Source organism: Canis lupus, chromosome 1, assembly GCF_048164855.1.
Source record: "Canis lupus baileyi chromosome 1, mCanLup2.hap1, whole genome shotgun sequence".
Taxonomy (NCBI): Eukaryota; Metazoa; Chordata; class Mammalia; order Carnivora; family Canidae; genus Canis; species Canis lupus.
The window spans coordinates 68,788,920-68,805,476 of record NC_132838.1 but is presented as its reverse complement, the minus strand read 5'-3'; the positions used below and the strand labels follow the sequence as shown (position 1 = coordinate 68,805,476).

Sequence of the window (16,557 nt, the reverse complement as noted above, 5' to 3'; positions counted from 1 at the left end):
GTATCTCCATTAAGCATTTAATTAGGAGTCTCTTTGCTTTTATCATAGCCTATAAGAAATTTTAATGAGATTAAGTAACGTCCCAAATTTGAGCAAGCTGATACAGAAAATCCGGGGCAGTAGTCACAATATTTTGAGTCTCATTTGTCTTATGGGGGACTTAATCATATATTTTAATAAGTCTATTCATGTTATTTAAAATCAAGGCTCATATTACCATTGTTATCAAATACGGTGTAGAAATTACGACTGAGGAATTAATTTAAGAAACCAAACAAATGATTCAAAGTGTATTCAAAAATATTTCACGGAGTTGTTCCCATTCTTTAGTATGCTGACTATTGAATAAAACTGATTTTCTTTACATGGATTTCATCCTTGGATACCTATGTAATTATTGTTATTTTACTGGTGTATTTGTTCGGTGTGTGTGGGTGTGTGTTTGTGAATGTGAAAATTGCACAAGTAGAGAGTTCTTAACTTCCTTTTATATCTCTAATAAAAGTTGAAAACTTTAAAAGGTTCAGAGGAAGAATCAAGTTTAGAAACAGGACTTTTCCCACAATAGCCACACTGTGGAAGGAGCCTCGGTGTCCATTGACAGATGATGGATAGAGAAGCTGTGGTCTATGTATACGTGGAATATTCCTCAGCCATTAAAAACGACAAATACCCACCATTTGCTTCGACGTGGATGGAACTGGAGGGTATGATGCTGAGTGAAGTAAGTCAATCAGAGAAGGACAAACATTATATGGTCTCATTCATTTGGGGAATATAAAAAATAGTGAAAGGGAATAAAGGGGAAAGGAGAAAAAATGAGTGGGAAATATCAGAAAGGGATACAGAACATGAGAGACTCCTAATTCTGGGAAACGAACAAGGGGTGGTAGAAAGGGAGGTGGTGGGGGGTTGGGGTGACTCAGTGACGGGCACTGAGTGGGGGCTCTTGGTGAGATGAGCACTGGGTGTTATGCTAGATGTTGGCAAATTGAACTGCAATAAAAAAATAAAAAATAAAAAATAAAAATTAGATTGTGTAACAACAATAACAACAAAAAAAAGCGTATTTTCCGGACTGCCTTTAGTACAGTTGGAGAAGGTGGCCCATGTGACATGCGAAGAGTCACCCAAGCCCCTTCCTGGCACTGTTAAGAAAGAAAGAAAGAAAGAAAGAAAGAAAGAAAGAAAGAAAGAAAGAATCAGGACTTTTCATCGTGGAAGTATGTGAATGAAATTCATGGTTACAAACTGAAATCCAAAGGTGAGCAGGGCAGGTGAAGTTTACTCTGACACTCACCCACATCCCTTACTACCATGGCTCTTCCCGGGGAAGACAGCAGCACGAAGCCCAAAAACACTTGTAACGGGAACGTGAGCCTGAGCGCCAAGTGAGCTCTGTGTCGAACCTTCGAGGCCTAGCTCTGTCGTTCCCGATGTTGGCTGCACATGGAATCATCTGAGGAGTTTTATATATAACCCTGGCTCCACCTCCAGAAATTCTCCTTTTTTAATTAAAAGAATTTTTTTTTAGATTTTATTTATTTCAGAGAGAGAGAGAGAGGGAGGGAGAGAGAGAGAGAGGAAGGAGAGGCAGAGGGAGAGGGAGAATCCTAAGCAGACTCTCTGTCCAGGGAGAAGCCTGTGTAGGGCTCCATCTCATGACCTTGAGATCATGACCTGAGCCAAAACCAAGAGTTGGACGCTCCACCAACTGAGCCACCCAATTGCCCCATCTCCAGAAATTCTTATCTAACTGGTGGAGAGCGGGGAGAGTGTTTGTTTTAAAACTCCTAGACGAGTCTAATAAGCAGCCAGAATTGAGAATCCCGGGTATGCTGCTCATTCTCTTTTAAAAGGCATAGGGACTCTGATCCTGTGACACAAATGAATATGGAAGCCTTGATTTTACAAGCTAGTTTCTTCTAAGGGATACAGGCAAGTTGTGTGGCATCGAGACGTGGTTTCCCCATCCCACAAATTAGAAAACGTATTAACTCATATGATTTCTGAATCTTCTTTTCCTTCTAACATCCTGATTAATTTTTATGTCCTGATACTATGAGTTAGCAAAACAAGAGACAGTGCAGGAGTTAGAACCTTAAAACACTTTTTAAAGGAACTGGATGTATTTATTCCATTTTAATCCCCTCCTTTCTTGGAAGCTCTTTGTTTTTATTCTTTCCACTTTTTGACATTTTTGAGAGTTTTAGAGTTTTTCAGTATCAGATGTTCTCAGTGAACTGGGGCAAAATTCGTGAGAATGATTATGCTTGAGCCGGAATAAAAGAGGAAAGATAATAGCTACTTTTTGTAGCCCTCTCTAATGCTTTCTGAGACAAAATGGAGAATTTTAAAAAAGCAAATAAACACTGTCCTAATTGTATCCCTTTTTTTCTAACTCAAACTTTCCCAAAGTTCTTTCTTTGTGCTAAAGTTATGCATAGCTCAGTTGTCTTCTGCTGTCCTTCTATCTTTATTTTCATTATATGGCATCTCATCAAAATGTTCACATCTCATTTGCACAAAAATGTGGGAGGAAGGAGACAAAGAGAATACAGAACCCACAGCTCCAGGTGCAGAGTTACACAACACCCCCCACCTCCCTCCTCAGACTTTAACAAGAAAAACACTTGTGCTGTTGCCAGTGGAAAGACTATCATCTCTTGACATGGATTTTGCAACCAGGCAATCCTCAGTTTAATGCTGGTTCCCTGCTTACTGATACAATTTTACACAGGTTTCGAACACTGTGGGTTGCAGTTTCCTCACCTGGAACATGAGGATGTTGTTAAGTAGGTAAGTGTGCCTAGGTTTTCTGAAACAGAGTTACCCAGGCTCAGACTGCAGTCTTGCTGTTTTCTAGCTGGGTGATCGTGGGCAAGTTTCATAACTTGCCTGGGCTTCCATTTCCTCATCCCTAAAATGGGAATCATAATAGGTGCTCAGTGTTGGTGTAGGTACTTTAGGGAAGTGCGCTCGGTGTTGTGCAGGACATAGTGAGTGTTCAGCACATGGTCAGTTGTTTCTATTTTATAAGGTTGTTGGGAGGATTAAATAAGGTGAAGTATGTTTAGTGCTTCACATACGATAAATCAACACAGTTGCCTGCACCTCAGATAAGTTTTTTTAAATGTAGTCATTTAAGACTAAAAATAAAAATAAGAGTAATTGTCCTATAGTGCATTGGGTAACAGAATGTCGAGGTCTTCTTACTGAGCCATACCACATTCCTCCATATTTTTGTGCACATGAGAGCAGTCTTTGGGTCTTCCACATGGAAGAAAAGTGGTAAAGGGTATCCCGAGAGATGTGCGTTTGGAAGAAGAAAAGTCTGTTTTCACTAGTTTGTCTTTTGTGTTTTATGAGTTGATAATGGGTATCTATTTCGGGGGCATTAAAAATATTAGCTTTAGTAGCCAAAGTAACAGCTTCTGAATGGTGACTCAGTAGACAGCAGCTGCTCAGCTGTGAGCCAGCAGCCCTATTATAACATGAGGGTGAAGACACAGAGGCTGAACTGCAGAACATATGCTCTAGGGATCAACTGCAACTCTTTGACCACTATGATCTTACGGCAGAGAACCGCATACTCAGTCCTGACGATCTTCCGTTTCTGCATACAACCTAACCCGAGTTTAGGTCAGTTTAGGTCAGTCAGGCAATCATGTGAACTCAGACGATGGTGAGAAACAGCAGAAACAAAGGATGGTAAACTCAATGGCCCCCACACCAACAAATGTAGTAAGGAAACTGGGTCCTTTATTCAGCTTCCAAAGGTAATCTGATCTTTACTTCAAATCACAAATTGTAAGAAGTGGGTATTTCTAGAAACTAACATTTCCAATGACCAGGGCTGTAGCATCATGCGATGACAGGTAACAGGCCTAAGCGTCTTCACAATCAGCTCTATTTTCAGCAGTAACTAACACTTAATTCTATTTATTTGCAACCACATTTTGGGTAAAACCAGGAAATGAATAGCTTGTAAATGCAAATGTCTCTAGAATACCATACATTTGGCAAAAATATTGTAGAGGAATTGCTTTGTGTATTCGTGACCCAAAGCATATGTTACTGGAATAGGAGGCATTATTTCAACACTGTCCTTAGCTCTTGCTTTGATGATTAGATTTTATGCTTGGGTAATTACACTTTAGAATCAAGATGAATTATAAATAAGATGTATAATGGATTAGAGGCAATGGGTTGTGGAGAACACCTTAGGCACCGTATTATGAGAGACAGCCCTTTATCCCCATAATCTCAATGCTAGGATATTACTGTAATTATTGTCTGTAAATAGGAGCTTAAGTGAAATTCACAGGACATAGGTGAAGCCACCAATGCAGATGCTGGTCCATATGTGTTCCTAGTTTTCTTAATCTCCTTCATTTATCAGTTTATTTGTGCTAATATGTATTTTCATATAATGATGAAAAATTACTAAGATTAATGGGAATGCATGTTTTAGAATATGCTGTTTAAAAAGCCTACCAATCACAGTAAAAAGAGGTTTTAACATTTAAAATCTGGAACAGAAGGTAGATTGCATTAAAATAATTTGCTTCTCTACCAACATTTTTATTTGTAAGTGAACAGGATTATTTTAAACACATGCAGACAAAATGTAGCCGTGGAAAGCTTTCTCTTCAAGACGGCTACCGGTCAGTCTTGACTACTTACTCAATACCTTTAATAGCAAAATAATGTTGCAGAATTAGAGAATTTCAAAACTTCAAAACCCAACCTGTTATTTTATAGATTGGATGATTGTAGAGCAACTCAGGCCTTATCACAATTAAAGAATTGGCCAAGGTCACACAGTGAGTCAACAGTATAGCCAAATACTTCTTGGGATAAAATTCCACTTGTCCAGAAAAATCTCAAGTTCTTTATGTATTTTGTTTCAAGTATTTTATGCTAATTGGAAAGATGGTAGCTTTTACGTGTGCCACATTCACGGTCTCATCGTTCACATCTACTCCATGTATTTTGGTTGGTTGTGTCTGTAAGTGTTACATATACACTTACTAGTATGTGGACGAGTGCACATATGTATACGCGGGAGTTAGGATTCAATAAAAAGGTGGATTTTTTTATTATTTATTAGATCAAAATAGACACATTCATGGGAATATCACCTTTCGGAGCAGCCACAAAGCTATAAAATTATTCCAAGGACGTTTCACAGATATTTGCAGTTATTCTTACCATATTGCTCTCTGAACAACATGGAATTTATTTCAGTTAAAAATAGGGCTTTCACACACCTGTTTTCATTTAAATCAATTCTCATGATGATTCTACAGGTAAAAATCCTAAGGGCCAGCCACAAATAGAGCCAGTGCCCTCTCTCTGAGTGGCGGAGCCAGGGAGGATTCAGTGAAACCAAGCTGCTTCTCTCTTCATCACAGCATGCTACATCTCAAGAGGGTTTTATTCATTATTTTTAAGTTACTTTCGTTTTGAACTGGTGCCATCACCTGCCTTATGAGCCGTACTTAGTAAAACTTCTCAAATCCTGTCTACAAAAGTTTCATGCCATTTTCTATAAAGGAAGTCAATGCATGGATATAGAATTAATTATTCCATAATAATACTATGATATCAACCAACATTGACAACTGTCAGGCACTGTAATAGTGCTTTCGAGTCACAAGTCACTTCATCTTCATGTGATTCTTCAGGAGAGGTATTAAAAATGTCTAACCAGTGTGCTGTGGGCCCCAACCAGTCTGCCTACCAGGAAGGAATCTGCACTGTGGAGCTGGAGCAGATCCTGGGCACCCCTCTTGTGGGGAGGACTCTGGGTCTGCAGGACAGTGGCGAGTGTGGTGGCAGCGAGCAAGGGACTTGGAGGTTTACCAGCTGAAGCTTAACGAGGTTTAGCAAATGGTGCAAAGTCTCAATCCGAGTATACGATGAAGTGGAGATTCAAGCCCAGGTCAGTTTCCCATCCATTCCAATTTTTCCTTTATTACACTCTTCCTATTAATATTTAATATTCAATATTTGCAAAAACTAAATAGACTTCCAGAGGATAGAGATCTGGAAAATATGCCAGTTCTAGAGGTAATCAGAGGAAAATCCCAGAGAGCAAAATAAACAATTTTAAAAATATAACCACTGGATGGTGGTGGTACTGTGGGGACAATATGTGTCCTTCCAGGAAGCCTACGTGCATGGGAAGATTCTGCTATTTAGTGCCGAAGTCTTGTCATGGTCCATATAAAAACAATCTTTCAAAGCCCAACAGAACCCCGTCTTAGAACCACTGTGGCTTAAATGTCTTTAGCCATCCAGAAGAGGTGCCAAGAAAATAGATGGGCTATGATAAAGGCGCCTCATGGAAACATCCTTATTTCCTGACTGCTCCGTACTTTTAATTCTCATCAAATATTTCCCTTCGGGTGTGATTCCCACCAGTAGGTCACACCACCACCACCCTTGTCTTACTGTGTCTCATGCTGTGAGCAGAGGGTGGAAAAAAACAAACCCATAGGTTAGGATGGGCACGAGGAAAGGAAAGCGGAGTGCAGCAAAGATGGTTCTGGACGTATTTCCATCGGGCTGGTGAGAGGGGAGAGCTCGTGCAGGTTGGCGGTGGCGGCTTACCTCACAGGACAGGCCAGAGTGGCCGGCAGGACACTCGCATCGTTCTATCAGGCGAGCTGGAGGCGCGGCGGCAGTTCCGCGGCCGGGCTGGCCCACCGCCAGGGAGACCTCGGAAATCCTGCGGACAGCAGCGAGCACTGCGTTAGCGCCGGGGCAGCCCCGCACATGCCCCTCGGGCTTTGGGCCAAGCACCTCTGGCTGGTCCAGTGGCCCCACAGCTGCCTGCCCTCCGCGGACTCGGCGCCACATCCTGTGCCTGCATCTTTGTTTCCTCACAGGCTGAGCTCGCACATTAGCAAAAATATTCACACGAGTCATAAGGACTTTAGTAGATTAGATGTCTGATATCCTGTTGAGAAGTTATTATAAAGATTCCCCCCACACACACACATTTCAAAATGTGAGCGGCTTCAGGTAGACACGGCCAATTAATTAGACATTTATATTCCTTCAAACAGACAAAGCAAGGTCATTCCCCATTAGAATATCTCCCGTAGTCACTAGTGAAATTGCTTTTAATTTACAACTAGCCCGACTTCCTCCTCCTGAGTCTCTGAATGTCCTTTCAAGAACTTTAGAAAATCATCTAGAAAACAACGATTGAGCATAATCTAGTAATACCGGTCTTTTTCTGAGGATAAAGGACCTTTCAAATCAGTGGTTTTGCTAATTTTATGAAATAAATCCTTCAACTAACTTAACTCACCTTTCCTATTGGTAGAAAGGTCCTTATAATTGAAAAAAAAAATATGGTCCTAGTGAAAATGTTGATACTTTTACATTAATTTGAAATTATGCATTAAAAAATATATGCAGTCCATAAACTCAGACTATTTCATGACTGACTAACCGGCAACATGAAATGTTCTGCAAGTAAACTTTTAAATGAGAAAATGGATAGTTTTGCTTCACCAAAAGTCACCTCCAATAGCTTGAGGAGCTTGAATCATAAACTTTATAACAAGCACAGGTAGGTTTTACTGACACTGGATTAGGAACGCACACCCTGACGTTGCTAGATTGTTGTCTGCACGTGCAAGACCAGCCAGCCTGTACGAAACACGTGGTCCATTAAAATTTCAGATTTCACTCTCCCCTCCTTATAGTGCACAGAGCGGTCTGACCTATCAACACACCACTCCCGTCCTGTAAGGACGGCTCTACCCTTATGTTCCCCTGGATTCTCTGTGGGAGTTAGTCGTTCCCAGGTCCTCTCTGTTGGCATCGTATTGTATTTTATACCATGAGGAGTCACTAGAATCATCTTCCCTTCTCTCCCACATGATGCGTGCACACAACAGGCTAGTGAATATTTAAAAGAACCAAGTAAAACTTGCATTGTGTGTCAACAACAGATATTTCTGCAATCCACCTGGTTTTTCTCAGGTGCTGAAAGAGCAACTGTTTTGCTTGAATCAGGGATTTGGCCAAACTCAAGCCTCTATTTAACTGAATACCGAAGTGCAAAGTTGTTACATCCTTCAAATCAATGCAACAGAAGACAAAAGCAAAGAAAAAAAAGGCAATGTCAGCACTGACATTATATACAAAGTCTACAAACTACATGTAAAATTTTTAAACTCTCTGCTTCTGAGCCATTTTCAATTTGTAAGTGAACAAAGATGCATGATGCCTCACTGTTTGGGGGAAAGATTCAAATGTATTTTTCAATGTTGTCAAGTCTACTGTATTAGAAAATTAAGTGCTAATCCATTGCTTTACTTATTATTATTGTAGATAGACAATGGCTTTAGCCTTTGATGAGTCTAGAATAAGTATTGTATTTATTTATTTATCCTTAAGTCTCACAAAGTGATCTAAACTAAAGAACTTTATTTAGGGAGATCTGTGAATAATACGAGAAGAGAAAGAGACTCACCAGGGAAAAAGACCAAAATAAAGGTAGTCTTTTCCTCCATATGGGGAATTGGTGTCAGGAAAGCAAAGAAAGTACAATGAAAAATGCAGGACATGGTTTCTATAGGTTCTGCTAACAATATGTTCTGTGTGCTACCAAACTCTGTGGTGTAGAACAGTTTGCAAAATAATCACTTATTTCCACACTCACAAAGTTACCTGCTGTCTTCCGTGACATGCACACATGCTTTGGTTTCTGCCACTTAATTTACACTTTACAGTTAAAAATAATTAATGATAATGCCGACTGTATTTTTTTGGTACATGCGCTTTTATATTATTATTTCACATAAAGTAATCTTAGAAGTGAGAAAGAACACCAAAGGGATACAGATTTGAAAGTGAATTTTGGTCCTTGATTTATTGTTTTACCCAAAGTCCCTACCTATGGTATAATCAGAAGAACAATAGGGATGTTCTGCAACAAAGAAAAAAAAATCTTCTGCTATGTTTAGCATAAACATCTGAAGTACAGGATTTCTATATTCATTGCTTTGCCGATAAAAGACTTTATAAATTTTTTTCCTAAACTGATCTACTAATTTATTGCATAAGACTGTTTTCAAACATCTATAAATTCCACATTCTTGCATGAAATAACTGACATTCCAGAGAAATTGAGACTATGTGTATGAATTCAATTTTCTGCCTCCATGACAGGAAACCTTGCTACAGGTGTGCAATTCCTCCTTTTATCTCATTGGATAAATTGTCCTTTCCACTCTGGGAAATGATCATGGCTGCTCATGTTGAAATCTCCTGGCTTCTCCATTATTTATTTTCCATTATCCTATCATTTTTAATGTATATATTGCTCCAAACTCTTTTCCATCAGGGTTTGTAAACATGTTTATTTCTCTCTCAGAGTAAACAGTCATCCCTTGATCTTTGACACTACCTCATTCCTTCCTTTTACACTATGTTCATGGAAAATAATAGTCTACGTCCATACTATTAGGGTCACTGTGTCCCATTCATAGCTTGAAACTTTGAGATTTGCCTCAGGATTCTAAAAAAAAAAAAAAAATGGTATAATGAATGGTACCAGTGCAATCCTAAGTGTCGAGTCTCAAAAGCCTCATTTTACTTGGCCTCTTTGGGTTATATGAAAACTCTATCCCCCCTTGTAGTATTCTCATTCTTTGGCTTTCATGACAAAATATTTATTACTATTATTCTTCTGTTTTTCTCTATTCTGTGTGATTCCCAATCTTTTCACATCATGATGCACAATGAAAGGGACAATATTGTAGAACACACTGGGACACACATGAGAATGCTCATGGTTGCAAGAGTTGAGACCAGCATGTCCCTGCCTGTTCCGTGAAGATTGAAGGAGGTCACCTTCTCAGCAATCTTGTAATCTATTTATAGCACAAGTTATCTATCTCTACCCAACAGGGCTTTTTCACCTAAATTTCTGACTGACATCTAAAACTCACCAGGTTGAAGGTCAATTTGACTTATCCTCTCCTCTTAAGCTTGCTTCTTGTCCTATTTTATCTTTGGAGGGAATGGTAGTATTCTCTTCTAGGTGACCTGGAAGGCATCCTTGACTTGTGTTGTATCCTCTCATTCCCAAACCAAACACTCCTAAATCTTTCTGGTCAAGTGTCTTACTGCTCTCATCTATAGACTCTAAAATCAGAATTTAACTTCTATTCCATTACAGTTTACCTGCTTTGTCTCATGATATTTCCGTAAGTTGCCTTGATAAGAATATAATGGATGTCATATAAAACATCCAAGAAGTCTTCACGGGTCACAGTTCTACTGATTCGAGGATCATCACCATAATATTTCCATTCTTTCTGTTAATAATAAAAAAAAAAAGAAACCACATTTGATGAAACTACATGTAAAACCACTGGCATCCTTGCACCAAACTAATAAGCTTACCTCCGTCATTTCAATTTCATGCCTTGTCAGCTGGCCAATTAGAGGAGCAGCCATATGCCTGATGATAATTCTAGTGTGAGTAGGGGTCCCACCTCGAATGATAACTTGAGGATTGTAAGTAGAGAACCCTGTCTCTTCCCGAGCCTCAAAATAGATTGCATACTTGAGTTTGCCTCCATAGGCCATCAGCTGACAAAATAAAACGATGAGTGACATGTTAGATAAAGCCCCAAATGGCGTGATTTCAAAAACACATTTTAGTTGTTCTCATACGGCTTTGAAGTTCTTGTCCTTACCTTCTTTCCTTCAAACTGTTCTGGAAGTTTCCAATAGAAAGGTTCCAAGCGGAGATCCTGTCTCACCAGGTCCATGTGCGCCACAATCTCTGGATGTTGAAAAACGATCCCTTTGGTGGTGGTGTGCTGCAGAGCCTCGTCCACCAGGGGCAGGATGGTCTGCTCAGGCTTCAGAGTCACCTACGTGGGAATCCAAACAGAGGGTGCTGACTTCAGATCTTTTGGTTGCACCTTTAAAACCGAGTCACGGGCCACATGTCTCTGTGCAGTCTAATTCTCCTTCTGAGGAGGTGTTCTCATGGGAAACAAGCCTTGTGCAGAGCGAACCAGCAGGGCAGGGGATGAATCTTTCTGCCTTGTTTGCATGGTGACAACTAGGACCTCTGTGAAAATTGGCCTTTTACACTCATAAACAGTAGAACTTAAAAGCGGGAAGGGTCACAGGAAAATGGAAGTAAAAATGAACACCCTGGAGCTCTAAAAGCTGGGGATTCTCTCTGGCTGGCTAGCATGAATGGGCAGCAAGGCCTGGTTTCCACATTGGCTTCAGTGCAGGCCTGCATTCGGGCCCTGGCCCTCGGCCTCCAGAATGTAGCTCCTTCCCCCGCCCCACAGCACCTCCCTTCCACACTGGCATCTGTCTCCTTAGTGACAATAAATAAACTATTCCCCAGAAGAACAAAAGGCATTCACCCCAACCGTGTAGTGTCACATGGCCCCAGTTCTCAGTATGCACAGGGGAAGAGAGGACTTCCCTGCTTCCCCTTGCCTCTTCTCCCTCGGTGCCTGGCCAACACTCACCAGTGGGACACACCACGGCCTGGCTCGGCTGTCCCTCACTCACCCACGTCCGGATCAGTCCTTTTGCTTCAGAGCACTGGGTAGTAGCACCGAAGCAATAGCATTGGCTGCAGCCAAGTGGGTTTTTGGCATCAAGTCCAAAATTGCCCGGCCGACACCTGTCACAGTGGACACCTTCTACGTTCACCTGAGGGAAGAGGAGAGTTCCTCAGGGTCCATGGTGAAGTCACGGGAGAAACAGAGGTGAGAATGAGTAATGTTTCTTCTTCATTAACAACAAAAGAACGTTCACTGGGTATTAGACTCACATCTCAATGGCATACTTAGTTCATTTCATTGTTAGGATTTCAGGAGTCTAGGAATAGCTTTCCGTATACATAAATATATTGCAGAGACTATTGTATATTGATTTTAAAATCTAAATGGCAGATCTCCTAATATCCACTGTGAACAATAGGAAAGAATCACGAGAATTTCAAAAGCAAAACAGAAACAGTGATTCCCAGACAGTGGTGTGATACAAAGTTGTAAAAAACAGGCGGGATGCTAAGACACAGATTTATAGAATTATCATTATATGACATAGGCGCGCGCACACACATACATCCAATGGGTATTAAATACAGTATATATAATATGTATTAAATATGCATTATGTATTAAATGTGTAATATATATGTATTAAATATGTATTAAATACAATATATATACTGTATTTATATGTATTATATAAATTAAATATAAATTGTATATAAAATAAATATAAATTGTATATATACATATACAATTATATATGTGTATACACACACACACACACACATACAGAGCTGCCATTTTCCTAAATTCTGAAGGCAACTGTAATAATCACTCCCTGGATTTCGTTTTCCTGTGTCCTCTGTCCCTCTTTGCATAGACTTTTTCTCGAAAGATACCCCTGACATAGTCTTAACTGCATTTATCCTGGGATTGACTTTTCAGAAATATCTAAGGGGGAAAAATCCCTCTTATCCTTTTTAATTGGCTGTTTTTCTACATCATTTAACAATATTAATGAGAGCTGAATTTTACACGTAGTCGCTGTTTATGTCAGTGTTTATACGTGATGAGATTTTACTGAACTTCCACAGCAGTAAATATATTTTTCAGTGTACAGTGATTGTGGAGTAATGTGAAGAGAAATGGAATTTTAGAAGCCCTATTATCGAGCCGTGATTTCTTTCTGATGATGCTTAAGAGAAACGTCATTTTTTCCCTTCCCAAATTATTCCTGTTTAAGCAAATATGTAAAGAAAAATCTAACTTTACCACTAAAAATATATCATCTCTATCAACTAGAAATGAAGTTGGATTTTGGTTGGAAATAAGTTCTTAAAGAGCAGTGCTTATCTGTAGGCCAACAAATAAAAACTGTGTCTGGCAATGAATTTTTGTCTATTTGTTTAACTTGGTGAAGCATGAATAACGACCACTGGATGAAGCCAGAAGTGAGCAACAGAGAGAGAATCCTTAGTGTATTTCAGCAGAACATACCTTACAGGTGCACTGCCCCGTCTGGTCAACGCAGGAGCACTTCTTAGTCTCTGGGTCACAGGTCCTGTCATCCGTCCCAGGCAGGAAGCACTCACAGGGGCTGCAGTGCGGGTAATTCCAGTGACCTTGGTTGCACTCTGTACATTTTGCACCAGAGAATTTGGGGTGACAGCTGCATTGGCCCGTGTTTATATTACACTGGAAATCCAAGGATCCCACCGTGCTGCAGTTACAAGCCTACGGAGGAGATAAAAACAGCAACCATTAAACACCATTTCGCGGGAAATCTCTTAAAATTTTAATTCGAATGTTTCTATGCTTCCATGAAACACATATTCATCACGTGTCTATTATATGCTTTGTACTGTTCTAGTTTAGCCGCCTGGGAAATATCAATGAACATAACATTAAAACTGCTTCCTGTATTTACTAAAATAGATGAGCGTCCAAATAGATGAGCATCCAGAAACCATAATCTTACTGAGAAAAGAAATGTGGGTTGTTTTTTTTTTTTTTTGTCTGTCTTGTGGCAAGGAGGAGGTGGGTATGGGTTTTCTTCAACCACTTTTGGTTTCAAAATTTGAACTTGACACAATCATTTCACCTTATCATCTCATTTTTAGAGAATTTAATTTGTAAAGAGACTTCTCTCACAGTCTAACAGAGGAAGATGAATATATATATATATACACACACACACACACACACACACACACACACACATATGGATGAAATAAGAATTATAGGATAGGAGACGTGCAGACGTCTCTGTGAACATACAGAGATCCCCGAACCAGATTTGGGGAAGCCAAGAGAACTCGGCAAAGTACATCTAGGATGTTGTTTTCTGGCATTTCATGTTGCGGACAAGCCTGATTTGAGGTGCTTTGCTGGTAGCCTATTTTCTACTTCCTAGGCATGCATTGGATTGTTCTCTTACATAATTAAAACATTTGCTAGAATTTTTAGTTTGAGTCTTTTTTATTATTAACTTACTAGAATCTCATGAGTTCTTTCAGTTTGAGAATAAAATTATTCTTTTTACTTAAGTTTAAATTAAATTTATTTTTTATTTAAATTTATTTTTTATTGTTACTTCTGTCCATATTTGCCAATCTTCTTCTTCGGTATCACCTACAATTCTTAAAATACACCGCTTCTGTCTGTCTGCCCAATCTGTGATGTCCTAATGTTCTCTGCAGCCCTTTTCCTATTTGCCACTCAGATTTGTTGACCATTTTATAGTGCCCACTGAACACAGTGAAAATTCTATTGTATATACATGGCACTAATGCATTTTTAGTTACACTATTGCATTTTTGGCTGATTTTCAGTAATTTATGTTATCTGACTCATTTCCAATTTGTGCTCATCTCTGTGTCTTTCCTCTTATATTCTTTTAAGTCTTTCTGCTCTTGATTTACAGAGCTCGTATCTCATTGCAATTTAATGAACATGCGAAGCAGGTCTCTAAAATGTCATTTAGGATCTTGGAATAAGTCATTCTCAGGGTTCAGCAATGGCAATGATCATTCTATGGTCTCTGGGCTCTAAATTCCCTCTTCCTTGTCCAGCTTTACGATACTGTGGTTGGACCCTGTTGGCATTTCTCTGTGATTAGGGAGCAGGATGTTAGGCTTAGTCAACAGTGGGCCCTGGAGGGACCCGATAAGGCCCCGGGTGGGGGAAGACACTTCTGCCCTGGGTTCTGATTCTTCATTACTATTATCATGATTACTATTTTACTATTTAGCATAAGAGCTCAGGAGCCTGTAAAGAATTCCAGCTCGGCCTCAGGCTACTCTCGCTCCAAGACAGCTGAGTAGTTGTGGTCTACACACATGCTCTGATGTGACAAGCACCCCCATGTGCTCACAATGGTGGACAGCTTCTGCAGACTACGACTTGTCTGCAAACTCTGTTCACCCCCGCTCAACCTAGAAATTGTAGCTACTCTTTTGTGACCATTACTTCAGGTCTCCATATATCCTTTTTTTTGTGCTTTTTTAAAGTAACTAATCACCTTTTGCCAGTTAACAGTTCTTTATCTGCTACTTTCCCTGTTATGTAACTGTTACGATTTCTGTCTCCCAAATGAGTCCTGACTCGGTACCCCCATCGGTACCATCTTTCTTTGTGTCTGAGTTTCCTACCACACAATGTTTATATGTCATCAATGTCCAGATTCTTTTTGGTACTATTTTAGTATCTTTCTCACATTATCGCTCTATGGCAGACTTCTATGCATTACCACTTGCCAAATCCCTAGATCCACGTCTGGCTGGATACCCCTGTGCATTTCTCACACTTTTATTGCTCAGCTTAATTCTTATATCCACTACTACTGAGGATATTCCCGCCTCTGCTCTTGCCAACAGTAATTTACTTATGAGACTACTCTCTGACAGAGATAGTCTCTCTCTGAGTCGTCAGAGATAGATAGACCTCTCTGAGTCTCATAGATAGTTTCCCTCTATCATCTCTTTCCTGTGCAAATGTTTGGTGAAATATTTTCCCAGATTCAGATATTAAAATAATCACCAGGTCTTATTATTTTTGGTGTCTATGATTAAGTGTTTCTATCTTCAATGTTACTCAGAAAAAAAAAATTGCTACTAGAAGCTGTTTTAAGCCCAAACATCCAAAATGTGATTACTGATTATATTATAAACATAGACATAGTTTCCTAAGCATAGAATAACCCACTGCTGTCATCTCAAGTAATTCATCCTTATAGAACATCAGATAGAGAATGAGATTTCAAAATAAGGATAATTAAGGGCACCCAGGTAGCTCAGTAAGGTAAGCATCTGACTCTTGATTTTGGCTCAGGTCATGATCTTGGAGGTCATGGGATCGAGACCCGAGTCAGGCTTTGTAGTTGGTGCAGTCTGTTTGTCCCTCTTTCTCCCCTTGCTTTTTATCTCTCATAAATAAATAAATAAGTAAATTAATTAATTAATTAATTCTTTTAAAAAATAAGAATAATTAATTCTTTCACTTATTTTTCCTAACTCAGTTAAATAAAATATGCCATAATTGGAAACAGAAAATTATGATACATTATGGAAACTACAGTCATGTAATAAATTTTAAAATGTTTTACAAGACATTCTTATCCTTTAACTCAAATATGAAGTGTTTGCTACCCAATTAATCATATAATTCCAAAGTACTAATTCTTAAAGACTAGATGACAGTCCAAGTATACATTAGGACCTTTCTAAATCAGGAAGCTTATTCAAGAAGTTATAGTGGAGAATAAAAGGGACCATTAACCATATGTTTAGATAGCACTATAGCCAACATCAAACTTAAATCATAATTAGATGTAATGTTTGTTTAGCAATAGAGGATTTGTGCACTACTCCCCTGCTAGTGAAAGATGGCAGGCTTTGTATTCTACTTCAGTGAAAGCTCAAATGATATGTGTGCTCACGCTTCATCACTAAGAAATTATCCATGACACAAAGAAAAGGAAACTATAAATCTCAAA

At 39.3% G+C, this 16,557-nt stretch overlaps 1 protein-coding gene across 3 annotated transcripts in view; it reads right to left on the bottom strand.

Moving 5' to 3' along the window:
- LAMA2 (laminin subunit alpha 2) overlaps positions 1–16,557 on the bottom strand; it is a 583,647-nt gene that overhangs the window by 188,182 nt on the left and 378,908 nt on the right. For all 3 annotated transcript variants that reach the window (XM_072833687.1, XM_072833697.1, XM_072833705.1), the window contains 6 exons: positions 13,062–13,298; positions 11,575–11,718; positions 10,731–10,910; positions 10,435–10,623; positions 10,213–10,346; positions 6,619–6,736 (listed from right to left, as the gene is read on the bottom strand). In XM_072833687.1, coding sequence (XP_072689788.1) covers positions 6,619–6,736; positions 10,213–10,346; positions 10,435–10,623; positions 10,731–10,910; positions 11,575–11,718; positions 13,062–13,298 — 1,002 coding nt within the window. The remainder of the gene's footprint in view (positions 1–6,618; positions 6,737–10,212; positions 10,347–10,434; positions 10,624–10,730; positions 10,911–11,574; positions 11,719–13,061; positions 13,299–16,557) is intronic.